We start from the raw sequence: 27085 nt of genomic DNA, 5'->3' as shown, positions 1-27085 counted from the left end.
GTAGGTTCCTTTGGAGTCATTCCAGGAAAGTGAAGGACACACCAATTCTCTTGACGTTCCTGGAATTTTAGCATATAACCTTTTGCTTAAATCTCAATGTGGCTTCAGCACACTTCGTTTGGGTGTATTTATACTGCCCGTTTCTGGACTTCAAGGAAGGAAATGGGATTGTTTTGTCTCCTAAAGGGGTCCTGCTCTCTTTCTTACCCTTACTTTTGAAAAACAGGAAAAGTAAAACAACCTCCCCCAAAGGAATGAGAAATCATGCCATTGGAAATTAGCCACTTTGCTGCCAGGTTCAGATGACACGGCTTACAGAACAACAGAATGTAGTCCTTAGTTAAGAACAATACTACAAATACATTTCACTGCAAAAATATATTTCTTTTAGCCACTAGTTTGAATGCGTTTTAAAGATATACTTAGAAAAAAAGACATACTTGCTCTTTCTCCAGCATGTCAGCTTTTCGCAATATCTTCATTGCATAAATATGACCCGTATCTTTCTTCTGGACTAGGCGGACCTATGGATTTTAAAGAAGGGAGCTTTGAATCATGTACTTGCAAGTTCGAAGCACTCATTCAAAGTAAGCATGAAGCTTTCTCCTCCTGTTGTTCTCAAGCTTAAAGCAAATATTGGCATCAGAGGCCATTTTTCTATCTTTAGCTTCTAGAGATCCAGATCACCCAGATGTTTCCGTAATTCTATACCCCTGCAAGCAGCATCCATAAATGAAGTCACCTCTGAAGACAATCAGCCAACCCAAATGGAAAGGAGCAACAAAGGCACAATGCCAAGAAAGCACTGATCCTTTATTTATTTATCAATCCAATTTATATGCGTCCTCTTCATACATGGAACCTGCACACAGAAGTCCATTTGGACTGAGGTGATGGATAAATAACATAATCAATTGGAAAATAAATAAATAAGCAAACAAACACACCAAGTCTGCAGTGGTTAGTGAAGTCTACTCTGGACATATAACCCTGCCTAGAGAAGTGAAGAAATTATAGAGTGCCAGTTAGATTAAACATCAGAAATCTTGAAGGGGACATGACAAAATAAGAGATGAGGAACAACAGGAATTAACTTTGATGGGTTTTTTTCTTAAAAAAAAACACCCTTCAACATCTAAAGGGAAAAATCATGAAAAATAAAGCATTTTCTATTCATCCTCACAGGTTTGTTCTCATTCTATTCCTGCCCTCAATAACTTCATGGAGTCAGATCAGTGACCCTGCAAAGTTGTCAAGTAGATATCCAGAAAAATAATTCTTAAACCAAATATCCATATCACAAACCTCTCCAAATGCACCTCTTCCAATCACTTTCAAAGATTCAAAGTCATCAAGGCCTAGCCTTGTCCTCTTCAGCCTTAAAAATTCAGTTTCTTTGCGGGCATGCTGAGATCTTCGTAGCTTTTTCTGAGGGGAACAATTATTCGTTATATTAATATGCAGCCATAATTCCAAAAAAGAAGTGGAATGAGTAAGCTTTTCATAAGAATACTATCATATTTTTATTTCAATGGGAAGTAACTCCCTTCTTTCCTGCACAGGTGTGGTGTAGACTTAAGGATGGTTCTGAAGGCAATAAGATGGCCCCCAAGGAATATTCATTGGACTGTTAGGTGTCTTTCTCCCACATCAGAAAGACCCACCTTCTGCTAGCTAGAATCCAAGCTTCCTCTGTTTACCACAATACTGCACGCAAAAAGATACCACAGATGACACCTTGAGTGTAACACAAGAAACCTCACACAGAATGGGATAGATTAACATGATGGCTGGTGGATGATCACTTGCTTGCCCAGCAAAGCTCTTTTAAGGGGAAGATGCTCCTTCAATCTATCTCACATTATCAACAGTGCCTGATACAGCAATTCTGTAGCATTACTTTGTGGATTTTTTTTTTCAAAAAATCATTGATGACCCCCCCACACCAAAAAAAAGACATTCTTGGGCAAGATAACCCAAAAATAAACCATGGCATATCAGCTTTAACAGATCTCAGAGCTACTTCTATTCAGAACATGAAGTTCTAGAAGTACATGGTGTAAATAGTCTGGCTTTATATTCATACATAGCTATGTTTTCCATCCATTGCTTCGTGCTTTAAGTTCAGGAGAAAGAAAAGGGGAATCATTAATATCTAGAAGTTTATTCCCTGTTATAAAACCATACGCACGTGGATTTTTTTCCCCTCGTAAAGACTGTTCTGAAACAGTGCTGTTTTAAAAGACAGCTACACTTTGATTTCATTTTAAACCACAAGATGGCATCATATACTAATTTCTCTCAATACAAGGCTTCCACCTTTCACATATTCCAGTGCAAAGAGAGAGCTATCTTTTATCACATGCTATGGACAAAATGAGTCTCATCTTACATTGATATAAAGAACAAATAATAACTCATTCACAATCAAGCAAGTTCTAATGTCATGACTTAGGAAGAAATGTGATAGCATTGTGTAACAGCAATAATGAATAATTATATATGATCTGGAGGAAGTATATATATCCTTGCTCTTCTTATTTTTGAAGGGGAACTTAAGGACAATAACAGCAGTGGCAAGCATTTCGATCAGTGTATTGCTAATTTGCTTTAAAATACATCATATGCAATAAAACCAGTTTAGGACAAGCCTTTGAACAGTTTTAACTTCCTTTTGTGGAAAGATAGATTTTAAACTGGTCCAGTTGCTTTTACATTCCTCTCTACTGCTGCTATTTCAATTATTTAACTAATTACTGGCTTTTATTTCATTACACAAGCTGTATTTCAATGTTTTTAATCTGGAAGCTGCTTAACTATATTGCATGCATTAGGACACGTATAAAGTCATAACCATATCCAGCTTACTTTTATGAACTCTGACTACTGAACAGATGAGAAAAGGCAAGGACCCCGTAAGATACAGCTAAGATATTTTTACTGGTTCCCGTCACCAAAAATAAATCTTATGGGGATAGATAGATAGATTCATTCTGTGATACATGACTATAATAAAAAGCACTGCATTTGTAAAAATTCCACAAACGGGTTACTGTTATATGCACAAAAGGAGAGCCTAACTCAGTTTAGTTTGATTATCACTGTCCTATCTTGTGTATTTCTAGCAGAAAGACCGCTAAGATGTTAATCTTTTAATTTGTCTGGAAAATAGCTAGATTAAGGCTGAAACCTACAAATGCTCCTGGTAGGATACTCCATGAGAATCCCAAGTTGAAAACATGTACAAGAGCATTTGAACCTCAAATTGATGATGATGTTACCTAGTTGGGTAATGAAACATCTGCAAGCAAACCACGGAGCTCAGAGAGTCCCAAAGACTCCACAGAACTACAAATTGCATCTTCCTCTTCCTCAGTTGCCTCTGTGATGTAAATAGCAATATATATAACATGGCAAGAACAGAATCCCACAAGGATTCTCTAATGCTGACATTCCAGGGTTCTGATCCGCCTTGTAAGTTAAATGCTGGAACGAAGCAGCAAAGGAGGAAGCGATACTTAGACTTGCTAACCTTTGCTAATATTTCTTCCCAAGAAATATTCTTTCCATCTGGTTCACAAATCAGAATCATCTGTATGAAGCATAATTTCGACCACCTTGGCAACTTGGAAAAGAATCCCATCTTCTATCAATTGAATCACCCACACATCCAAGGTGTGTATCTCAAACAAGGTAGAAAGTAGAAAGCATTCGTTAAAAAAAAAAAAAAAATTCAGAGGAAGTGAATGTTTTTCAAGATATTTAAAGCTTGCATTAAATGACATTGTAATTTATATTTTACAATGTAAAATGTGTTGATGATTAAACCAGGTTGCCTATTTCATAGATCAATGCAAATGTGTTTCTAGTGATACATTTATTAAGTAAATGCCAAGTAAACGAAGCAGTATATATAGAAATATGAGGAAGCAATATTCCCTCTAAATGTTAGAGTCCAAATGACGGAAATGTTCTAACCCTTACCTAAAATAGTGGTAAGGAGCCCTTACCACTATTTTACTTACTAAAACTCCCTACAAAGTATTTATTACACTGCAGTTCCTTTAACAGGAGCCATGTGTATATATGTGAAAATGTTCTGAATTTTCTTCTGCTATTCCTTTCTCCCATTTACTGCTTACCTCCATTGGCTTTTTCTGGCCAACGTTATTAAAACAAACACACACAAAAGTTGCCTGCAATCTATGAATCACTAAGCACCAATCCCAACCAATAAAGCTCTATAAACTTTCAGCTTCGTGAGCATCCATATTACCTCTTCATCTGCTAAACCTTCTTCCTCCATGGCTACTTCTAGTTTCTTCTGCCTAAGTTGGGGATACACAAAAAACATATTATGAAACAACCTGCGTTTTAGAATAGAAAAAGACTGTCATTGCACCTCAAAACACATCAGTAAGAGGACCTGGGTCCAAAGTGTGAGTTTGGTTTAACACTAGTTAAGTCAATAATTCTGGAGATCACTACGTAAGTGAAGAGGGTTAGGGTCTCTCTCATTCCCAAATTCTACCGCTATTACATTATTCAAGTTCTCATCCAGGTATCTTTATTGCTGCTTGAGACAGGGGAAAGTAAAATGCTTTATATATATACAACCTGGCAAAACTTTCTGACGTATACTCCCTCAGTTTCCCGAGAAGAAACCAAGAGAATGGGAACAGATGCGTTGCAGGATTCAAGCATCACATCACCTCATGGTTCACATCACCATTGAAGGAACACAACTGGCTGTGTCTATCCAACAACCAAAGCCAAACACATCATATTATAGCTTAGTGCAATGTCCAAACCCAGGCATTATAGTTTGTACAGTATAGTTCATGGTGAAGCATATCTATCATACCAACCATTTAGTTTAGCATGATATATGAGGCCAGAGAAAAATGGAGGGTTTCTTCTATGTCTCACCTTAGTTTTCTTCCAAATTTATTCTGAAGTATTTGCAAAACATTTTACCTGGTTAACTTTTCTTGCTTTCAGCAATAAAAAGGGGCAAGCTATCTAAAGAAGTAGACCAGTTGCTAACAAGAGATGTCTTCAAACTATTTTTTCTATGAGATATTTATTTATTTCTGTATTTATAGAGCTGCCATAACTTGTAATTAAAGATCCCAGATAGCTTGCAAATACAAATACAGAAGAAACAATGAAAAACATAATTGCATCCCAAATAGAAAGTTGCCATCACCTGGCAAGTCGGGAGATTTTTAAAAAACCTAGGGGAAGAACAATCACTAAAAAGTCCATCAAGAAGGTATCAGGTGAGCCTCACAGGCCATCTCCATCTTGGACATTTGTGCGGAGGAGTTCTCAAAACACAAGTCTCAGAAGATCTTAAAGATCAGGTAGATAAATAGAGGAGAGGAAAGTCCTTCTCAGTTTCAAATAACAAAACTGGCATTTGGAACCAGTAGTTAATCATGAGATAACACAACTGACTGGATATGTTAACAGTCTATCCTGGATCAATTGCAGCTTCCAACTAATTTTTGAAGGCAACTCTTCATAAAAAATACATCGTATAAGTCTAAACTGGTGATTGCCAAGGCGTAGGTAACTGTGGCTAAGTTATCTCCACCCAGGTAAGGTTTCAGTTGGCAAACAATGTGTACGATATGCTTTGTCAACAGGGTTGTTTGCAGAGTTACAGCTGTAGTGCCCAAGAAAAATCTGCTTGGCTCTTCGGATTGTAACATTTACTCTTTTATTATTCTGTCGATCGTATACATGATTCTCAGCAATTAAAAAAAAAACTGTAAGGATTCTTCCCTTTTTGCTGCTTAAGTAAAGTCTCTTTTGAGTTGAATTTGTCTCCTTGTAACTTCACAGACCCATCCACGTAGTTTTCTTGGCAACAATATGAAAATGGTTCATCTTTGGAGATTTCTCCCCCCCTCCCAATTTTCTGATGGTCTACTGTCCAGGTACTAACCAAGTCTAACCCAATTTATTTATTCATTAGATGTATACCCCACCCTTCTTCCAGTACTCCCTCCTCCCATTTCTCCCCACAACAAGCCTGTCAGGCAAATTAAACTAAGAAAGAATGGCCCAAAGTCACTCAGTGAACTTCTGTGGCTGAGGTCTCCTCAGAAGAACCTGGGTCTCTCAAGCTCCTGTCCAACTTCTCAGCCACTATAACATACTTAGCCAAGGTGCTGTCTTTTAGGTGCTACCTAATTTAGTGTTGAGTTTAATTTCTGGGTTTCAGCTTTTCACATTCTGATGTTGGATGTTCTGTTTTATTAGCCACCTGGGGTACTTTCCCAAGGAAAAAGCTGAGGTACAAATAAAGAAATGTTTGCTCAGAAATACATTCCATGGGCATTCCAGAGGACTTCCTTCCAAGTAAGGGTGCAGCCTAAGGAAGCTTTGGGTTGCCTCCATCTATGTGGACATCTCCAGACAAATCAATTTGGTTTACAGACAGGCAGCTCTTGTTCCAAGCAAAGGCTCTCTCCAACAGCAGAATTCCATGCAATTTATAAACCTCACCAAAGGTTTGATATTAAAGCAGAAGGGGACCCCAAGTACCTGGTTTCTCTTTCTTCATGCTGTAAGATGAGGTTACTATAAAAGTTCTCCAGTGTAAGCTTGGCCACTGTGACACGCTCTCGGGTGTGGTTGCTCATGGGAAAAGACGTTGGAGTCCCTGCAGTCATTGCCATAGCAACGTGCACTGAAACAGAGTCCATAAAATAATAATTACTCAATGAAATAAAAATTGCTCCTTGTCTCCCCCCCCAATCAAACAGAAACCCATTATGGGAATACAGAGTTTCTTCCAATATGAATTTTTGGCAAGGTGGGATGTTCTACCACTCACACACCTATAAACATCTGAAGGGAAGAAACCCAGCCTGAATCATGCAAGAAGCAATGTTCTTTCACTCAAGGAATTTGTGTTAATGTTTTCAGCCTGGGCTCCAAACTGCGGCAGCCTAGGTGTCCTGCAGAAAAATGCAGAAAGAAATGAAAGCAAATGGACAATCACGAGGTATTTAGTAGGTTGCTATTTACAACCTATGTAGGTTGTAAAAAATAACAGCTGTGAAGGAAAAAGGAAAAAAATGCCCACTTCCAGGTTGCCAGCGGTATGAGCGAGAAATTGGCCAATCTGAAACTTAACGTATGTCCTCCAAAAGAAGAGTTTATGCTCATCTGAGTGAAATCCAAGTCAGTGCAAACTTCAAGGCAGATATGAAAGAAATTAGGGCACATCAGTATGGCTTGAAACACATCCACGCGCATAGGAGCTTCTTGAATGCCTTATTCAGTATTAAATATATCTAACGATGCCCTCAAGTCAAGCTTGACTTCTGGGAATTTCATGGACACACACCCTGTATTTCTCTGGGCAGCAATACAGAAGTGTTTTGCCATTGCCTTCTTCCACAAAGTTTATTCAACTTCTCAATCTAGTCTACCTTCCTGGAATTCCCCGGTTGTCTCCTGTCCAAGAACTAAGCATGCCCAACCCTGCTTGGCTTCCAAGATCAGCCAAGGGATTGAGATGGTGTTGAGATACTATCTAGAGCACAGCAACTAAAAAGCTGGCACCACAACTATGTGGTACAGAAGAAATGGAAAACCTAGAGAAATGAGGATTACAATAAACATCACTCTCTTCCTTGGCTCAATCGCCTCCTTTCCCAGCTGGTTTTGACTTGTTGCTGGCCAGTAAATAGATCTGAGTGCCATAAACAGAGTCGTCTGGAATTTTTTATCTTGAAACAGAAACAGAGGGGGATGTTCTGCCCCAAAATAGGCCTTTTAGGTGTCTGGCCAATAAAAGTGTCCTGAATATAATAGCCTTGTATTTAAACACTGGCTGAGAAGCCACAGCTGAGAAGTAATGGCATACAAATAGATTAACAGCCTCATGGAGGAGCGAGCACGCGACCAAAATAGTTTGCCAAAACGGGAAACTCTTGTTTTGCACGCAGCATAGAAAAGTCACTGGAGGAATACAATCCTCTGTTCTCTCTGTCAGCCCTAGCTGGCTTAGGAATGACACACACACACACACACACATATCCCGGTCAAGTTTGCAGAGAGGAGACCATCTACAAAACTGAGGTTGAAAATGTTTCCCAACTTTATTTCAGAAAAATGGAAAGCATAATCTTGAATGAATCTTCGACTGTTTAATAGCTCCCTGTAAGGGATGGAATTTCACAAACAAGGTCCTGTTCTTATTTCCAGGGAAAAGTCTAAGAGGAAGCATCTGCAGAAACATGACTCACATCTTAATTCATAAGAGAGAAAGAGTTACATAAGGAGATAGCATATCCTGGAGAAAGGCAATTTAGGGCTTTGAAAGCTTGTTCCTTAGGCAAACTTCCTGGATCCCAATTCTCCCTTCTGAGAAGTGTTAGAAATATAAATTGTGATCTTCCTCCGAGAAAAAGAGCAGAAGGCTAATCAAAAGTACGTATGTTACCAAAGATGACACATAGAGAAAGCCTATTTGTCTATCATAAGGCAAGATCTGTTCTCTCTAGGCAATAGACAAGAAGAGGACAACTCTTTCTTAACAGCAGGACATAAAACCACCACCTCTTGAGTGCTGCTAAGACAATTTTGCCTATATTAAAGTTAAAAAGTGGTAACAACACAATCTCACCCCTGAACTGATTTTGCTGGAAGACTGCAAAGTATTGAGAATCTCATTAATCTGGGATAGAGCCCAAGAAGGAAAAAGAAAATAAATAATTACTCATTGGATGTTCAGTTTTCCACAGGTTCAATAAAAGATGTGGAACTCAGTGTTCTCCAAAGGTTTTGGACCAGAGATCATCATGACTAAGGGGCAACAGACTGTGGGAATGATACACCAAAACATTTGAAGGTGCCTCCCTGCTCATGGCTACCTTCTACCGGTTCAAAGGCAGCACAGTTTCTGTGATCCTGCTAACGTTACATTTTGTACACTAGGGACACTAACTCAATGCTAAAAACAGAGGTTACAAAAAAGGAGATTACATTACAAAGTACCATTCATCCTGATGTACGTTACCAATGAACTGATCAGCTATAGTGGCAGAGTTTGTCAGTATTAAAATTTTGCTACTGCTAGAAAAATGCTGCCAACAGAAACATTTGCCAGAATTCTACCTTCTCACACAGCCATCTACCACTGCATATGTTCCAAATTCACAGGTTGTGCTTTCTAAAGGAAAGAGACAACATAGCTCTCTATTCAAAATTACTGTTTGGGTTTTCCATCTGCTGTCTGGTTTCTAAAGGTCTATATCCAAATTACTGGAGAAGCACACAACATAGTCTAGTGCAGGCACTTACTAATGCACAAGGATGTTAAATCAAGAAGACATTCAACCAGAATGTGAGACAGTTGTATTTTTTAACCTAATTACAGATGCTGATATCAATTTAAATACGGATATTTTCAGAGGCATTAGGGATTCCATAACAAGTCTTAAAGACCGCATTCACACAAATATTGCAACCTCTATAATATAGGGTCCCATTCCACTGATTATAATGTCATAATACAGAACAGAACTGTATACAAATATACCCAAGTAAGAATTTTTCACCATCAACCTAAAACTGATCACAGGGAGACAAGTAAATTATAAACAGAAACCACCGAAGGTATTTTGATCACTTCCAACGTTTCGTGCCTAATTAGTTATTATAGAATAAAATAGCTAAATTATGAAAAAAGGAATCAACATATCTATAAAGGGATTTTTAAATAAATTTCTCTTCACCCTAACCCTAAACTTATTGAGTTGTCTGTTTCGCTCAGCAAAAAGACCCAGAATCTAGTGTGTATGTCAAGAAAGTAAAAATGGCAGTTGTAACTGCATGAGCAACACCCTGCCCCTTTTTATATGTCCGTGATCCATTGCACACATGTGCAAAGGGGGCTGTCATGACTGCCATCTAGACTTTTTTGGACTTCCCCCTTCACACAGATGCCCGTTTTCTTGTCATTCTTAAATACACCAATACAGAAACCATCAAAAACAGTATGCTCAAGACTAAAGAGGTGGAAATGAAACCCCTAAGGTGACTGTAACTTTAAAGGAAATGGAAAAATTAGAGAATTTTTATCTGATGAAACACATATATATTATCATATTAAGGACTGTTAGTCACCACCAATTCTTACTCTTCTCTGCTTCCTTCTATAATCAAGACAAATAAATACTGCTTATCTGAAAGTAACCATCATCCCTTCCCATCTCTTGGCTAGATTGGTAAATGCTAGATAGCAGGGAAATGTGACAGCAAAGTAGATGGTCTTGAATTAGATATCACCGCTCAGTTCTGTGGCTAATTTTAAGACAAGTCATTATTTTTCAGCATAATCACCCATGCAAGATTGCTGGGAAACTAAAACAGGAGAAGAGAAAAACCACTTAAGACTTCCTTTGGCTCCATGGAAGAATGGTGGGATATTAATGGAATCAAGAGATAATCACCCCCAGGTTGATAATCACAAAGCCCCATCAGACTCCAGTGTCTGGTCGCAGATAATGAGGCACAGCAACAATTCTGCTTTGATTCATCCCAGGAGACCAGTCAAACACAGATTCAGTGACCATTAGCACATTAGAGATCAACTATCAATCTTTGGAAAGTGTACCCCAACATTTCTCCAGCTTTAGCAAACCTGCAGGCAGTTCAAACTCATTTTCAAATACAAATAACTTTACTACCACCCTTCCCATTGTGTAGACATTTTCCTTCTTAAAGAAAAATCTTGGATGTTCAAGAAATCACACCATGTTCAATATCACATCGTGTTTCCCTTTGTGCTATCAGAACTACATTACTTCTGCTATTCAACCCTGAATGATCAATTTCTACCATTTAACTGGATCAGGGACATAATATCTCATTAATTCAATGCTAGAAATATAAATAAAAGTCAGAAGAAATGTTATAAAAGTTCCCATTCTCTCTCTGCAAAAAAAAAATGCCATCTTACCTGCAACTTTACATTGCTCACAAACAAATAATGTTAAGCAATCTTGCTCAGAGACTCCTTATGCTGAATGCCATCTGAACACTGTGTTTCCTTTCTCCACCCTATTAGCTTTCAATGTTTTGAAAAGAGGCCACCCAATGTTTCCTGGAAGTGCCCATAAAGAAGACTTCAAGATCAAACCATTTGCAGAATGGAATGATTCTATTCCTGACACAAATATATACAAGATAGCTGTTTAATCAGCCAGGATTATTTAGCTACAGATCTTGTAGACAAGGGCCAAAAAGATCTAAACAAAAGTTGCTTGTTGCAAAAACAGATATGCCAGTAAGTTTTTGACACGTTCTAGATCTGCGCTACATCAGATATTACAGTAGGTGGAAAATATCATTACATTCTTCCACTTGCTCTTAAACTGAAACTATGTTAACATGACCAGCCCAACTTCTGAAGTCAGATAAATGGCAGTTTATGTCAGGCATTTTTGAACAATGCCAAAATAAAATCTTTCAATAGCTATCAGTGGTATGCACAGAATGAAAACTAGAACACTCAATTAGAATGTTCTGGCTTTATTCTGATGGAACGGACTTGACATTTTGTGAGTGTTCCAAAATATCAAACTGGGAACTCGAAACAAGACCCTTACTCCATTTTGTAAAAGCATGTGAGGCAGTGGTCCCTGAGAGAGCAGGGGCTTTGGCTATTGAAATAGGTAGCCAGAGTCTAGCAAGCAGGATAAGCCAAATTTCAAAATAGATTTTTCAGGGCATAATTTCATGGAAACATTGCATCCTTAAGAATGAACGAAAATAGCATCTTTTCAATCACAGGGTTCTTAATTCTTACATTGAGAAAAAGCACTAGCAAAACAATTCCTCATCCAATTCTTCTTCTTCTTTTTTAAATATGGAGATCAAGATATTACATTTTAAAGATAGGTTAAAAGAAACTGTATGGTTACTGGTTATAGCCTGTAGGCTGGCTATATCAATCTCAACAAAATATCCAGCTTCAAAAGATCTCTAACCTTCCCCAGGTTGAGATACATCACTCTACCTTAAGAGGAGCTTCTGGTAGATAGAAAATGGAAAAGTACAGACTCTTTCACTAGAACTTTCCAAGGAGTTTGCCGAAGTCCATGAGATACAATCTGGATCTATATGTGCAACAGAAACAAGAAGGAATGATGCTCAATGGTAACTAGTGATGCAATTCAAGATCTTTAGAGAGACAATGAAAGTTATTTAAGCTTTCCTAATCAACTCCCAAACAGAAAAGTGAATACAGAAGGGAGATGGCCAGGCTAGAACCCATTCCTCTGCCTCCATCCTGCCATGATATACTGTGTTTTTAATTGCAGGGGGTTTGTACATGGCAGAGCTCTGAGAAATAATTATTCTTGCAACTTCCATTTAACCCTGTCTCTTACCTGACAGAGTAAAAGCCATAGGAATTAATGAAAAGGTAGGACTAAGTTCAAGAAAATCTTGCAGTGGCACCCAAGAGCATCAAAACAGGCAAGATGGTCATCCAAGCCCTACCATTTTGGAAGTGTATGCAAAGTTACAGAAAAGGTTGCACTAAGAGTAAGAAAATCTAGGTTCAAATCCTCAGTCAGCTAGGGAGATTGCTAAATGTCCTGGAGGGCGCTATTTCATGCAACTACCTCATATGGTCTTTCAAGGGCAAACATGGGTTGGGAAAACCTTACATACATCCTCAGGAGGAAGAGTGAATAAAAGAATAAAAATGTAATTAATTCTTGCAATTAATTCTTGTAGGACTAAAATGACCCTGATGGGAAGGAGCACAAGATAAAAGGGTGGCATAGCACAATAAATATTAGGTCAGGCACTACTATACAACAAATGAGTCTTTTTTTTTCCACATCACAGATCTACTGTTACAATCTAATGAATTCTGTGTCAGATACCACGTCAAATATGATGCATTTTTACTTCCAATTGAGAACCACATGGGCTCTTTCAAACAACATTGAATAACTTGGCATCCACCCTTCTTTGCATCATGGAGACACAATATTAATCAAGAATATATTCAAAATTACTATCTCGGTTTGGCTTTATTTGCTGAGACAGAAACTCCATTTTTCAATCCCATCCTTCTGTCAATCTTCCCTCTGCTGTGCATGGTAAACTTTCCTGCTTTAATATGCTCAAATATAATCAATTTCTTTGAGATTTTTTTTTTTTTTAAGTGAAACACATTCCTGCTGATTTATCAGTTCTTCATCCTTGTCTAATCCTGTTGAGCAAACAAATATGTGGCTGAAACACAGACAGAGATAATGATGTGAGGATATTCAGTTGTGTAACCAAGCCTTTAGAGTTGTTGAAGTAAAAAAAGCTATTTTGGGGTCGGGTTTCATGCATCTGAAAAGGGCACTCTTGTTCTTCCTTTATATATTTGCCTCCCTGAACAAATAATGTCAAAGCATGATTTTCCATCTAAAAGCCAGAGAAATTTCCACAAATGAAAGGGAACTTCAGAAAACGGAGATCTCCTCTTTGGGCAAGGCAGAATACGAACCATGAATGGAAACACAACCATAGGCAGGTACGGTAACTGAACAAAAACAGTGAATCATAAAAAAAGGGTATGACTCTGTATGATTTCATCCCATCAGTCAAGTGCTTCACTGACAACATCAATACAAGGAAGCTGCACCCAAACTATACAGTAACGTGAGTTGCTCCAGACAGAAGTTTCATCTGCTCTTAAACCAAATAAGGAATTCATTTAGAGTAGGCAACTAATACGTAATATTTTGGCCAGATTGCTTTATGACTAAGGGTGGGAAAGTAAAGTCCCTTAAAATAACCTTTCCAGTAATAATTCAACTCTGACTGGAGGGTTAGAAGAGCTTCAGAAACCTAAGAACTATGGCCATTGTATTAGAAATTTCAATGTGGATGTGGGGTGAGACTAGAAGGGAGAGATAAATGGAAAAAGAAGAGTAAGTTGTATACAGCTTCAGCTTATGAGTTAAAATTTTTCAAATTAATCCCACACACTTTGTTCTACACAGTTCCAAACTTCCAGGAACGTATACTATAAATAAATACTGTGTGAATGGCATAATTTGATGCAAAAACAGGGAAGAAAATAGTAAATAAGAATATTATCTAGAAAAGCCAGAAACACTTCCCACAACTAATTCCTAGAAAGATGGGTCATATTTGTTGTTACAACATTGGTGTACAGTAAATGCCTTGGGAGAACTACTATCAAACTTTCAAATCTCTCCCAGGTGTTTTGAATTACAGCTCCCATCAGCCTCAGCAATGATGGCCAATGTTCAGTGAGGAATAATTTTGTAATCCAAAATATGTGGAGTTGCCAGATTAGAAAATATGGCTGCTGATATGACTGAGTTAAATAAGCCAATTATCCAACTCCTATTCTCTTGTTCTAAGATTCTGATCCAAGAATTTCCAGAATATTTTCCAGGACAGCTTTTTATTTTCCTTTCAACTATTACTGTACATAAATAACAACTAAGATTACAAACTGCAATAGGATGATCTAAGGGGAAAAATGGGGGGGGGGGTGAGACTAACAACTCTTACTTCTTCTGTGAGCTGACTAAAATTGTGCACGCTGCTTAGGATAACTTTAGACAAAATGGGTTATAAATGATGTCCTGGAAAAAATGCATGAAAATAGTGACTAAGTTCCTGCTCTGAAGAATTGCATATTATGTCAGAGAAGACAACAAGAAAAAAGATTAGCAGGGCTGCAGAACTCCAGGTGGTTAGCAGTAGGAATCTATGGCACCAAAACCATCTTAGACTAACAAGTATATTATGATGTAAGTTTTTGTAGACTACATGCATGTATCATACGAAGTCCATGAAAGCTTATGTATTCACTCTTTTAGCCTTTAGGATGTCACAAAACTCATTTTTAGTCACAGAGAGATGAAGCTCTAGTTGTGGGGAAAAAAGGTGTCATAGGACATTTGGAAGAAGAATTGTGGTAGCTGTTGCTATCCCTGGGAGTGATAAAAAAAAATGAACTGCTGATTCTTCCGTTTCCATGGTTCTATCAACTACTCCTTCTTTCTTAAGTACAGTAGTTCCAAGCATGGTTTTCATCAACCACTAAAGATTCTAGTAGTGACTTTCTGTTGCAACTCAGAACTATTTTGTTCTCCCCTAATTGTTTACAATCACTAACCTGTACCTTATTTGTGCCATTTTCTATAGACAGCAAGCAAGGATTGTTATCCCATTTGCTTCTAGCAATTGCTGCATTTCAATAAGTGCCATTTGCCTGGATTCTTCCACAGTCCCTTGGTTGACATTCTTGAACCCTCAGCAGTTGAGCATCTCTTTTCCAACAAAAGCCAAGAGCTTCCAACTGAGTGCGCTATATGGCATTATGTGCATAAGAGGAGGGAATGACTCCTTGCACATAATAAGCTTTTTCCAAATGACTCTTGTCAGTAAGGAAGAATATGAAACCCAGTACTGAATAAAAGCAGGATACAAATTTAATGTTTAAAACATTTTCCCCAACTTCCTACAGATGCAAAGACACATCCTATGGACTAACCCTTAGCAGTAACTACTCTTTAACAAAAGACTTTGCAGTCACACCTGGTAAAGTATAAAAACTCTGTAGGAAAAGATTCTTACTTACAAAGTAGTGCACTCCTGAAACAATCAACAAACATTCATGTTGAAATATGCTCTCCGTTCAGCTCAACACCTTTAGAGTCACTTGTCTGTGAAGTGGGTGGCCATATAAATATGACATACATACATACATACATACAGCAAGCAACTACTGGAGACGTAACAGTCAAGACAATACAAGAATATCCTAATTCAGGGACAAAGCTTCAAAGAAAACGCTGCAACTCTTCTCACAACCTGGTAACAGGGACACACATAGAAGTCTTGAGTCTGAGAACCAGCAGAGAAAGATTTAAAATACCCCAGCAAAATGTTCACATAAAACCAACAGAATTGGCCATTTCACACATAATTCCATTTATTTTCAGTGCTAGGTCAGAAAACTACTCTCTGTAATCATGATGGAACTTACACAATTGATCTCCAAGTTTTCCTGTCCCTACTCAATCTACATTCTTAAAAGCTTATCCTGATTTCTATCATTCTTCAAGAAAAATACATGGATGCTCCTGCATTCACACCATCTAGACCAGTGTTTCTCAACCTTGGCAGCTTTAAGATGCATGGATTTCAACTCCCAGAATTCCCCAGCCAGCACTGGCTGGGGAATTCTGGGAATTGTAGTCCACGCTTCTTAAAGCTGCCAAGGTTGAGAAACACTGGTCTAGGCTGAGCCAGAGCTTGGTTTCACAGGGGAAAGATGAAAAGTTTCTTACCTATACTTTTCAAGCCTCTTTCAACTTGCAGAAGGTCAAATAACTCAGTGAAGTCCTGGCTATTTTCTTGAAGGCCTTTTACAGAAGCAGACTAAAAGCAACAGAGACATTACAATCGTTGCATTTTTGGTGGATTTAAATCTGGAGTGTATGTGAACACTGACGTTTATTTTACAGGTATACCACCAATAAGGCTACAACTGTCATCCAGCTCTAACTGTAATTTCAGGCATGCATTCCTGATGGCTTTCGAGCAACCTGGAGTTTTATTTCCGCTATTAGTTTTACTTGCCCAGGCTTTAAAGCCAAGTAATAAACCACCAGTTTCTTTTATAGCAACTCTAGCCGCCAACAGCTTTCACTTTAGAGGCCAAATTGTTTGCTGGGAGCTGAGATACTTAAAAAGAGATTGGTTTTTAAAGTTGTTTTTTGCTTATATCCTCCTTACTTCTTACAACAATTCATAACGCTTTCAAACTTCATTGTGATTTAAGAGGAAAAGAGGAAACCTAATTTTTAACCACAGTCATTCTACTTGTCAGAAGATTAATATTCAGTCATTACAATCAAAATTGTCAATGGCAAGCCCTGAAAATACAGCTCTGAAATAAATATATTAGTAGTTAGGCTTTTGTTAGCTAAACATACATATAATATGCACATCTAAGGACAGAGGCATATCCTTATTAACTAATTCTACTAATCTCGGTGACATAAACCACCAGACCTTTCGGACTGCTGTTTTGCATCTGCTACGCATTCATTATTTACTATTTTTAGCTTCATAATACTGTAGTCTGGTTGCACTGAGACATAATGCACTTCTGTATTTCGTTTCTAAATATTCTACTAGCAGTTGACAATGTTTGATGGAAGCCTGCACTGAATTCCAGGCCAAAGATTTTATTTAACAAACCTTAGTGCCAATAGCGAAAAGGATAATGCAATCACTTTCAGAAGAACAATAAACAGTGTTAATTGGATTAGGAGAGAATATGAGGTTGTTACTCAGCATCTTCAGGTAAAAAGACTGTAATCTAGATGTCTGATGCAACAGCATTTAATAGAAGGCTAGTACAGTCATCAGCTCCCAGACAAATCTCAAAGTCCCAGGTATTTATGAATTAAGTTTACAAAGGAACAATGGAGGTGAAGTATGTTCAGACGTGGGCCTCATGGGTCACCAGCTCGTAAGTCACAAGTTCCTGGATCCTAGATTTTGGTACAGCACTCAGATCCAGCCCTGCTATCAAAATTAAATGTTGGCAACCCACTTGTTAAGAAGCCAGTTAGATATATATTAGATTATGAGATAATACTAAATATTTTTGGATCAACTTTCTATAAAGCTGAACATCAGAAATATAAAGGTAATGATCATCTAAACCAGTGTTTCTCAACCTCAGCAACTTTAAGATGTGTGGAGTTCGACTCCCAGAATTCCCTAGCCAGCACTCCACACATCTTAAAGTTGCTGAGGTTGAGAAACACTGTTCTAAATCAGTAAGCTGCACTTTCCCCTTCTTTCAAATATTATGCAATTATAAAATGGGTTGAGTGTCACACGTGGTTTAATTAAATAAAGGCCACATATCTTTTCTGTATGTCCTAAAAAGTGACACTTTGTCTCCCCTTGCTTCTGGAATGCAAACATCTAAACTTGGGTTTAACTTGGCATTGCTGCAGCGATTCCATTCTGGAAACTTAATTTGGAAGATGCAATAAATAGTAACATTGTTCCTCTCAACCACTTAGCTATTTTAGTTATCTTAGTGATGCTCATTTTATAGATAAAAAACTACATGGGAGAGGTATTTAATCTCCCCTCCCTGCCACAACCCGCCCCCCACCCAATGATGCAAGAGGGCTCCACAAAGAGAGAACCAGGATCATGTTGGAACGGCAATGCAAGGTAGGCTTAAGATGTTGGGCTAGAAGCTGATTTACCCTCAGTCCTGAAAGCTCACTGGATGACTTTGGGCCACTCTTTGTCAACACAACCTACCCCACACAGCTGCTGCTCTGTGGGAAAATACAAGAAGCCCCTGTGAGCTGCTGAGTTAAGGGCAGGAATCATATTAGGTGGGTTCCAATGCTGTGATAAGCCATGGTTTTTGAGTGGGGAAACCCAATAGCCAAATGTTATGACTTAGCTCAATGTCCGAACTCAGCCAATATCTCTTGTCAGTTCATGGGCACCAACATTCACACAAGGTGACTTTCCTTTAGAGCAGCCTTGATTATCTGGCTCTAAACATTCCAGATGTCTTGGATAACAACTCCTATGGGCCCCAGCCAGTGTGATCATCATTTCGGGATAGGGAATCCAAAATTTCTGGAAGATAAATTCTGGATGGATGAGAGCTGATCTATAGAATTATTTCTTTGAAATCCAAGTCATATCCATTATCTTATAGACTAGTTGCACTAGTACTGTAGAATTTATCTGGAAGTAAACCTAAGCCTAAAGTAGGATAAAATGGCAAATAACTGGAGTTTCTGAAGTACTGATTTACCCAACTAGTCTTGTTTTCAGTTATGTTTACAAGAAAAGGGCTCTTTTGCTTACTTCTGTTGGCAATTAGAAGGGCAGAAAAAATGCCCAAAGGGCTTCAGATATCATCGTCTGGCACAGTCTCCTTCCCCACTGGTGGTAGCCAAAATTCCCACTGCATTTCAGCACCAGTGAAATCATACCAAACTGAATGGTCCAGGGCAGTGACAACCAGATCATAGCTCTGATGTTAGCTCTTGTCCCCAAACTCTATGTGATTTTTTTTTTGGAATTGTTCTTATAACAATGAAGGTTTGCAGCTCATCATTCAAGCATACACTCTGCATCGAGAAGGTGCCAAGATTCAATTCACAGTATCTCCAGGAAGTGCAAGACAGACTTATGGTCTGTCTCAATAAAATTATTCCTTATCTCTATCTGTGACAAAAGGATTTCCGGATGAAAGTGCTTCAAAATACTTTTTAAGAACAACATCCACGGCAAGGGTTTCTTAAATCATTAAAATTTTAATTGTCTTGTTTGCAGAACTCATACTTTAAAGAACTCAATCATATAATTATTCCCACTAGCCGGTCTCTAAATGTATCTATACACCAAAATGAACAAGGAGAAAAGATTAAATGGTTTTGTTTTTAATGGGTTGTTTCATTTACACCAGTCATCATTACCAAAGAGATGTGAAACCTCCACGCAATCAACAAAACCAAACAATTTCCCACATAATGCCAGTTTACTCTTTCTATCTAAGTGACTAACACTGCATTTAAAGTAATTCTTCTCATTGTTTTAATGTGTGAGCTAGCTACAGATCTTTATGGACACGCTTTCAGATTAAAATGTTTTGCACTTCTAAAAAGGCAAGGAAAACAACATTTCAAGTACAAAATAGGAAAGTTTGGAAAACTAGTTCCCCCACACACATTCTCTTTAAGCAACATCCTAAAGACAGTGTACAAATTCCTTGCAATTATAAAGCCAAAGATTACAAGAATACACCATATAGAATCGATGTGAGACAAAATGTCCACATTGGAGCCAGATTTGGCATGTACGGTACTTCCAAAATGTTAATCCAAGTGTCTATGCAATGAACACAACAAGAGTGCAGGCACTGACATCAATGTTAGTGCTAAGTAGTGCTAAGTAGATCAATAGCAGCGTTTGTCATGCTCATATAACACAATGTACAAAACTCCTTACAACTTTTCCATATTTAAGCAGCCTAAGTAAAATTCACTGGTAGGTTACCAAAAATGATCTTGAATGGCCAACAGCCAGCAAATCCACCTTTTTATTCAGAATACTGCAATGGGAGCAATTCCAGCGTGTAGCAACGCTCACCTCTGGTCTCGTTCCATAGAACTACTGCATAGAACTAGATAAACTTCCACTAGTTCTGGGATAAACACAACCAGCAAATCCATCTGATCAGACTTATGTACAATACCTAACAGCAGCAAATGGGTCTCAGAACAAACATATATCCTGTAACACTCTCTAATATAATCCATTTAGAGGTTCTCAAAGATCCATTTGTGGAAAGTGACTCTGCAAAACTGCCATCTACTTTCAAGCAGGAAATCTGGAATAAACAGAGAGAAAACTATCTTCAAATCCCAACATCCTACACTTCTGTATGGAAGAAGCACAGATTCAGCAAATGTTGCAGCCAAGATTGGAGAATTTTAAGAATTTACCCTTTCTTTGTGCTACTTCATCACATAGGTGGATATGAACTAGCTTCACTCAATATTTGCACAGAGTTTTTGTTCTAATGAAACCAGTGGATTTACTTCTTTGAAACATCAGAAAGATGGATGGATAGATGGATGGATGTTCATGCTTCCTACTTGGAAAGAGACTCACCTATCAGACTGGATTAAGAAATCAGTAAACCCATGCTTCAATTTCCACAGATCTCTCAAGGAAACATTCTAGGAAGTTTTAAAAGCAAAACCTTACTTATTTGCAGTCAGGCTTACTTTACCATTTCCAAGATGGAATTACTAAAATTATCCACAACCAAACCATGTATTAGATTCCTATCACAGCTGCATATATTGTAACCAAATGCTGTTCTCTGGAACTTTTCCATCAGTACAAATACTGATGGGTCATAGTGAAGAGAAAATGACATTTTAATCAGGGAGTTCTTTTAAACCTTTGGCTATTATGGAGCATTTAAAGCAAGCTTCCTGCAATCAATAAGACTCATTCCCCAAAAAGAGGGTGTGGGGATAATTGAAGCATGATAGTTTGGGCTCAGATAATGTTAGGGTTGATCCATCTGTGGTTCTGAAGATGGTGGGAATCCAGCTTTTGTGCTAGATCATGGTTCACACCAAGGCAAGACAGTGACCCCAAGGTCCAGTTAATTACAGGTAAGGGCTTCATGGGTGAACCCAGCCACTTATAACTCATAAACCTGGAAATAACTCATTCAAAGAGTCACCCGCCCAACTAGAAACCCACATTTGCAAATACCTACATGCATGCAACTGAAACCGCAGCCAACGGCTCTCCACACATCTCTCAGAGTTTGAGGGTGAAACGGAAGGTGACTTGGCACAATCTGTCTCTCTGCCATCCATTTATTTCTATATATAGTCTTGGGTTTCAGCAACAGCCATTTTAGCAGATGAGGACCGCTTTCCAACAACTGGCTGCAGGAGGAAGTTCAATCCCCCCTAGCCGGACCCAGAGAGGAGGCCAAGGACCGCGCGGGCTTGCCCTTTCGCTGCCCCGGGTGGCGGGGGGGAGGCCCATCTGCTCCCCCGCCTCAGCCAGCCTGGAGCCCAGAAACTCCCCGGCCAGGCACCCACCTCCTGCCCCAGCAATGGGGAACCCAGAAACGAAACCACCCGAAGCGCTCTGGCACCAGGGCGCATCCTTCCGAGTTGCAGCAAAAGGCAGAACTAGGAAGGGCGCACACGCGACCCCGACTCCGGCTCGCTCCGGACAGCGTCCCAATGCCTCCCGCTCCTTCCTCCTCCTCCTCCCTGAAAAGAAGCCACTCGCAGTCCCGCCGGGGCTGGCCCGGCCTCCGCTCGCGGCTCTCCAGAGCGCGCCGCGCCTGGAACGGGGATAAGCGCTCCTGCGAGCGCCCTGCTGGGAGGCGCGGACCGGGCGCCCCCGGAGCGCGCCGCCTCCTTTCGCCCTTGTCCGGACGGCGAGTTGGCCGGGCAGCCCGGTCCGCGCTCACCTCCACGCGCCGCGCCTGGCCTCGCTTCGCCTCCCGGCTTCCTGCGCCCTGGCCGCGCTCCCCGTGTGCAGCCGGAGCGCCCGGCCGCTTCCCTCGCCTGCGCCTCTGGCTCGCTCGCGCGCCGGGAAGGGAGGAAGGCAGGGCGAAAGCGGGCTGTTTACTAGCCGGCTCTCGCGAGAGGAAGCAGCCGCGGCCCCCGAAACCGGGGGGAGGAGAGCCGCCCGCCGCCGCCGCCGCCGCCGCCGATTGGCTTCGAGCCGTAGTCGGAGGCTGAGCCACGTGGAGCTGCGGCACCTTCGAAGGCCGGCGAGCGCCGCAGCGGGGAGATACCGGCCGGGGAGCGCGGGCTCCGGTGCCGGAGCGCCGCCCAGGCTGGGGCTCGGAGGAGGAGGGATGCTGTTCCCCAGTGACTTTTACTCAGAAGTGGGCTCCCCCCCACACACTTTGGTACAAGGGCGCCAATAAATAAAAAAAACCCCAACCCAAATAAAATCAGGATTTTTCCTCTAAAAGGTCCTGATTGAGACTTGGTGTCAAAAGAGAGCGGGGGGCGGGGAAGCCAGATGAAGGTTTGGCGTCTTTGCGTAAAAGCGCTTTGGCTGCTAGATTCTGGAGTGGCGGGAAGCAGAAAGGTTGAATGGGTGGTTCGATTTGAATTCCGTCCCGCTTTTCTCTTCCGGCAAACCAACCGCAAACGCAGTTTGGGAACGGTCTCCTAAGCTGGAAAATGGGAAGCGAGGCGGAAATTAAAGTCAGCAGGTATGTCAAGGGGCGGGGGAGGGGGAAGGATGATTCGCAAGGATAAGAAAGTGTAGAGGTGGTGAATGGGGTTGAGGTGAACTAGTTTTAACTAAGTTTCCTTTTCTTTTTCTTGTTTCCTTTTCATCACTCCTCTACAATACTCCTTCCAGCATTCCCTCACTTCACTTTCACCTACAATCATTCTATCACTTTTATTTTTAATTTCATTTACTCTGCTGGAGTCTCCTTGTTTAGCTCATTTCTCCCAAGTCCAAAAAAGACCATAGCTTCCATTAAAATGGTTCTGCATTTGCTCTTCCTCTTAACCTTGCTTTCTGTGGCTCTGTTCTTTGTTCCTTTCTATGTACATTATATCATTTTTACATGCCTTTTTTCCGCCACCCAAAGCCTCTTTCAAACTTCCCATTAGCGTAACTCCATACATTTGCACAGCTATCATGCCATATTCACTCCTATGCCATGAACAAATATTAAAAACACACTTAAACCACATATTCAAAACAAACAGTGCTAAATAATCACCATTTTATTTAATGTGTCTTCAACCTGCCCAAAGTTCAATCATTTTTTCTAGACAATCATCTTGTTTGCACTTCTCTGTTCCTATCATCTAAATAAGTTTTTTTTTTCCTCTGAAGTGCATTCATTCAGAAAGTTGCATCTTTTTTCCCCAAACTCATCTCTGTTTTTTCCAGTGTTACACTCCAATGGATGGTGACAGTGGAAGAAATAGAAATGAGGTTTGGGGAAAAATGTACAACATTCTGAATTATTTTCTTCTTTTGTACATCCTGTCAACAACCTGGATGGCACCAGTTTCAGCTTTCAGACAAGCATTTTAGTTTGTTCATTCATAATTAAATGTACAACTCCATTTCCCTGTGCAAATTCATCAACTCAATTTGATGGCCTCCACCACAAACTATGATATCCAAATTATGATACATGAACAATTATTTAGTCATATGATGTCTGATGCAAATACATACGTCATGGCACTCGTGCTATTACTTCATCATGCACATGCCATCATTTGATGCTTCTCCATGGATACCCATGGTCCACAAGATCATGGTTTCACAAATGTACATGCTGTCTACTTTTCATGCGTTTCATTCATGCTCTTGAACGCTTACAGATTTTATATGTCAAGTCATAATCCTCTTTGTGCTGTGGTTATTACCAGATAGGCCCATAAATATTGACCCCAGTCCACCATCTTGAGTTAGATCAGCAAGGCTTTTACGTAACATTTTTTAGAAATATAGAGAAGGTGTAGTCTAGATTCCTGGCCTTGGTGATACCTGTATCACATGCAGCCTTTTCTGCCAGTGATAAGGCAGAAAGGTTATTTAAGTATAATGAAATATGGGACTCATTTATGCAAAATACAGTAAGTTAAAAAAGAATGATAGTTATGTAAGTGTATTTAGAAATAAACATATGCACTTCAATAATATGTACATTAGATAAGCATATATAGAATTCCAGTTGTTAACTGTTACCACAATATATTATACTTTGTTTCTTTCATTGTTGTATTTTTCCACCTTTTTAAAAGCACTTTTAATGTGTTTTTGTTTTCCTTTGAGAATGTATGTATTTGCACTGTAATTCTCTTTGTGTTTTGTTCCTTTCCTTTTTCTGTTACTATTTTAAAAGCAAATAATAACATTAAAAAGTCAACACAGTGTTCTGCCCATCCCACCAATGCACTTGGAATACATTTCCACATTTTGGAAATGCACGTGGAATGAATTTCCAAATACCAAGAGAATGGGGGCCAAACACAGTTTGGCCTTGATTCTCTTGCTGTTTGGAAACACCAAGTGAGTATGTTTTATAGCCAGGGAACTACACAGAGGAAGATGAAATCACAGACACAGCTGCCAAAATGTGTATGTTTATTTATTGTCTTCTCGCCTGCCTTTTCTTCAGGAGCTGAAGGCGACTTACATTTGGGGTTCTTATCATTTAGGAACCCTAGTCAGATAAGCTGAAAGAAAGTGACTGACCCAAAATCAACCAGTGAATCTCCAGGGCTGGGAGTAGAAAAAAATCTTAATCGGATCATAGGATTGGAAGGAACCTTGGATCTTGATTCTCCCCTCTTCCGATCCAAATAAAGTTATATAAATGGGAGATTTTGCCACAAGAAGTCATTTGTTGAAATATTTCCCCTTTTAAGCTGCCCATGAAATATGGACTATGTGCAGTACATCATGGACTATGTGCAAAGCTTAACCACAATGGACTGAATAAACCAACACTGACCAGAGTTATATACTATGTTAAGCCAAAATCTATAGTTTACAGGAAAAAAATGACTTCCAACAATATGTTGGATTCAAATCAAAGAAATCACACTGTGACTCAGGTCACATACCAGCTTGCACCCAACCTCAGCGCAAACATTCCTTGTCAATAGGAATTTCCCCCTTGTCCCCACAACATGGTTTTTATCTTATCTTCAGCCCATTGGCAGAGTCACCCTAAATTGTTGTTAGCTGTGCTGATGCTAATGTACTATTTCTTCCTTATTCCTGCACCATCCAAGAATAGTCACACGTATAGAAAATCCATTAAACTTCGTTGTCTATAACTTAGAGCAGTGTTTCTCAACCTTGGCAACTTTAAGCTGTGTGGACTTCAGCATGGCTGGCTGGGGAATTCTGGGAGTTGGAGTCCACACAGCTTAAAGTTGCCAAGGTTGAGAAACACTGACTTAGAGGAAAATTGGGGAATTTCAGTCACTCAAAACAGGCTATAGAAAAAGCATAAGGATTAGTAATGAGGACAGCAAAGTTGATGCCAATTATGGGTGGGTGGGTGGATGGGTGTTTTTTTTTTTTTGGCCAACTGAAGGATGAGTGGATAGGGTGTGTGGCTTTGGAACTGACTCTAAAAAGATGCTTTGAAAGTTGTGAAAGTAAGAGTGCAGCCCCTTTCTGCAACTCTTTAAAGCAGCTGCATCTTTTTCCAGGTGGGCTAAGGGATAGCACTGTAACTCAGTAGCGGAGAAATGCCATTGGTGTCTCAATCAAATTTATTATGATGCTCAAAGATCAGAAGTTATTCACATCATACACAAATACTGTATGTAGATGCTTGTTTGTTTGTTCGCTTACTTTTTTACATTTTAGCATACACAATTAAAATAATCTTTAAATTTAAAGAAAAGAAATTAATAGTAATTATAAACCAAAGCAAAAGAAAAGAAAAAAAAACCTTAGGAAAAAAAACTCCAAACAAACAAACAAAGAGGAAAAAGAGGGGGAAATTATCTGATATTTATCAATAGTCACTGGTTTACTAATAAATACACTACTATAATATAATCAATACAAACTATTATTGTAAAATATTACACAATCTCTGCCATAGTAACACATATTGCTGCTTCCTTTGATTAGGAGAAAATATTGTCTTTTCCAAAACAGACAGATCACACATTTCTTAAAGCCATTCCTTTACATCTGGAATAATATCACTTTTCCAATTTCTCAGTTTGATTCTTTCAGCCACTGCCCCATGCTTGATGCAACCATAATTCCTGATCAACAATCAGATCCCAGAGTGTTGGTATGTAGTTCAACATTACATTAACATTCAACATTTAAAGAGTTTCCCATAAATCCGCTTACATGCATTAATACACTCTCCCAAAAAGATATCAAATGATCTCATGATCATATCATATGGGTCAGTGAACCCTCAATTGTTTTACACCTCCAGCATGGAAAATCTGATGCCCACCCTTTCAAATACCATATATGCTCATAGATAAGCTGAGAATTTTTTGGTTGCAAAATACACCCCCGAAATTGCCTTCGGCTTATCTGCAAATGGGCTTATCCATGAGTATATACGGTAATGCTTTTTAAAAGTACCCATATATATACCCGTGGATAAGCCCATCCGCGGTTAAGCCTTGAATTCTTAACCAAAGTTCCATGAAAAATGCACCATCTGCAGATAAGCCAACTGTGAAATTTGGCTTATCTGCGGGTGGCGTGTTTTTCATGGAATTTTGGTTAAAAATTCAAGGGTTGGCTTAACCGCGGATGGGCTTATCTGCGAGTATATATGGTACATTTTTTAGCGCAGTGTTTCTCAACCTTGGCAGCTTTAAGATGTGTGGACTTCAACTCCCAGAATTCCCTGGCTGGCTGTGGAATTCTGGGAGTTGAAGTCCACACATCTTAAAGTTGCCAAGGTTGAGAAACACTGCTTTAGGAAGTC

At 39.4% G+C, this 27085-nt stretch overlaps 2 protein-coding genes across 7 annotated transcripts in view; one reads left to right on the top strand and one right to left on the bottom strand.

Annotated features, from left to right (window-relative positions):
- STK38L (serine/threonine kinase 38 like) overlaps positions 1-22234 on the bottom strand; it is a 39219-nt gene extending 16985 nt beyond the window's left edge. Inside the window, exons 1-6 of one of the 5 annotated variants that reach the window (XM_088134875.1) lie at positions 22082-22228; positions 6852-6971; positions 6556-6700; positions 4277-4328; positions 1306-1428; positions 441-524 (exon numbers count right to left, since the gene is read on the bottom strand). In XM_088134875.1, the coding sequence (XP_087991001.1) occupies positions 441-524; positions 1306-1428; positions 4277-4328; positions 6556-6700; positions 6852-6861 (414 nt within the window). In that variant the 5' untranslated portion in view covers positions 6862-6971; positions 22082-22228. The other 4 variants (XM_088134877.1, XM_088134876.1, XM_025167599.2 and 1 more) reach the window with 4 other exon arrangements.
- The window catches only part of LOC103050635 (phospholipase A and acyltransferase 4-like), a 64842-nt gene continuing 55962 nt past the window's right edge, over positions 18206-27085 (top strand). The window contains exon 1 of one of the 2 annotated variants that reach the window (XM_025167607.2): positions 18206-18276. The gene's annotated coding sequence lies outside the window, so the exon portion shown is untranslated. Of the gene's footprint in view, positions 18277-22566; positions 22841-27085 lie in introns of those variants that run through there. The other variant, XM_088134878.1, reaches the window with a different exon arrangement.

Source organism: Python bivittatus, unplaced genomic scaffold, assembly GCF_059951505.1.
Source record: "Python bivittatus isolate LINGU-HERP-01145 unplaced genomic scaffold, Pbiv_v1 ctg000120_np1212, whole genome shotgun sequence".
Classification (NCBI taxonomy): domain Eukaryota; kingdom Metazoa; phylum Chordata; class Lepidosauria; order Squamata; family Pythonidae; genus Python; species Python bivittatus.
This window is presented reverse-complemented; position numbering and strand designations above follow the sequence as displayed.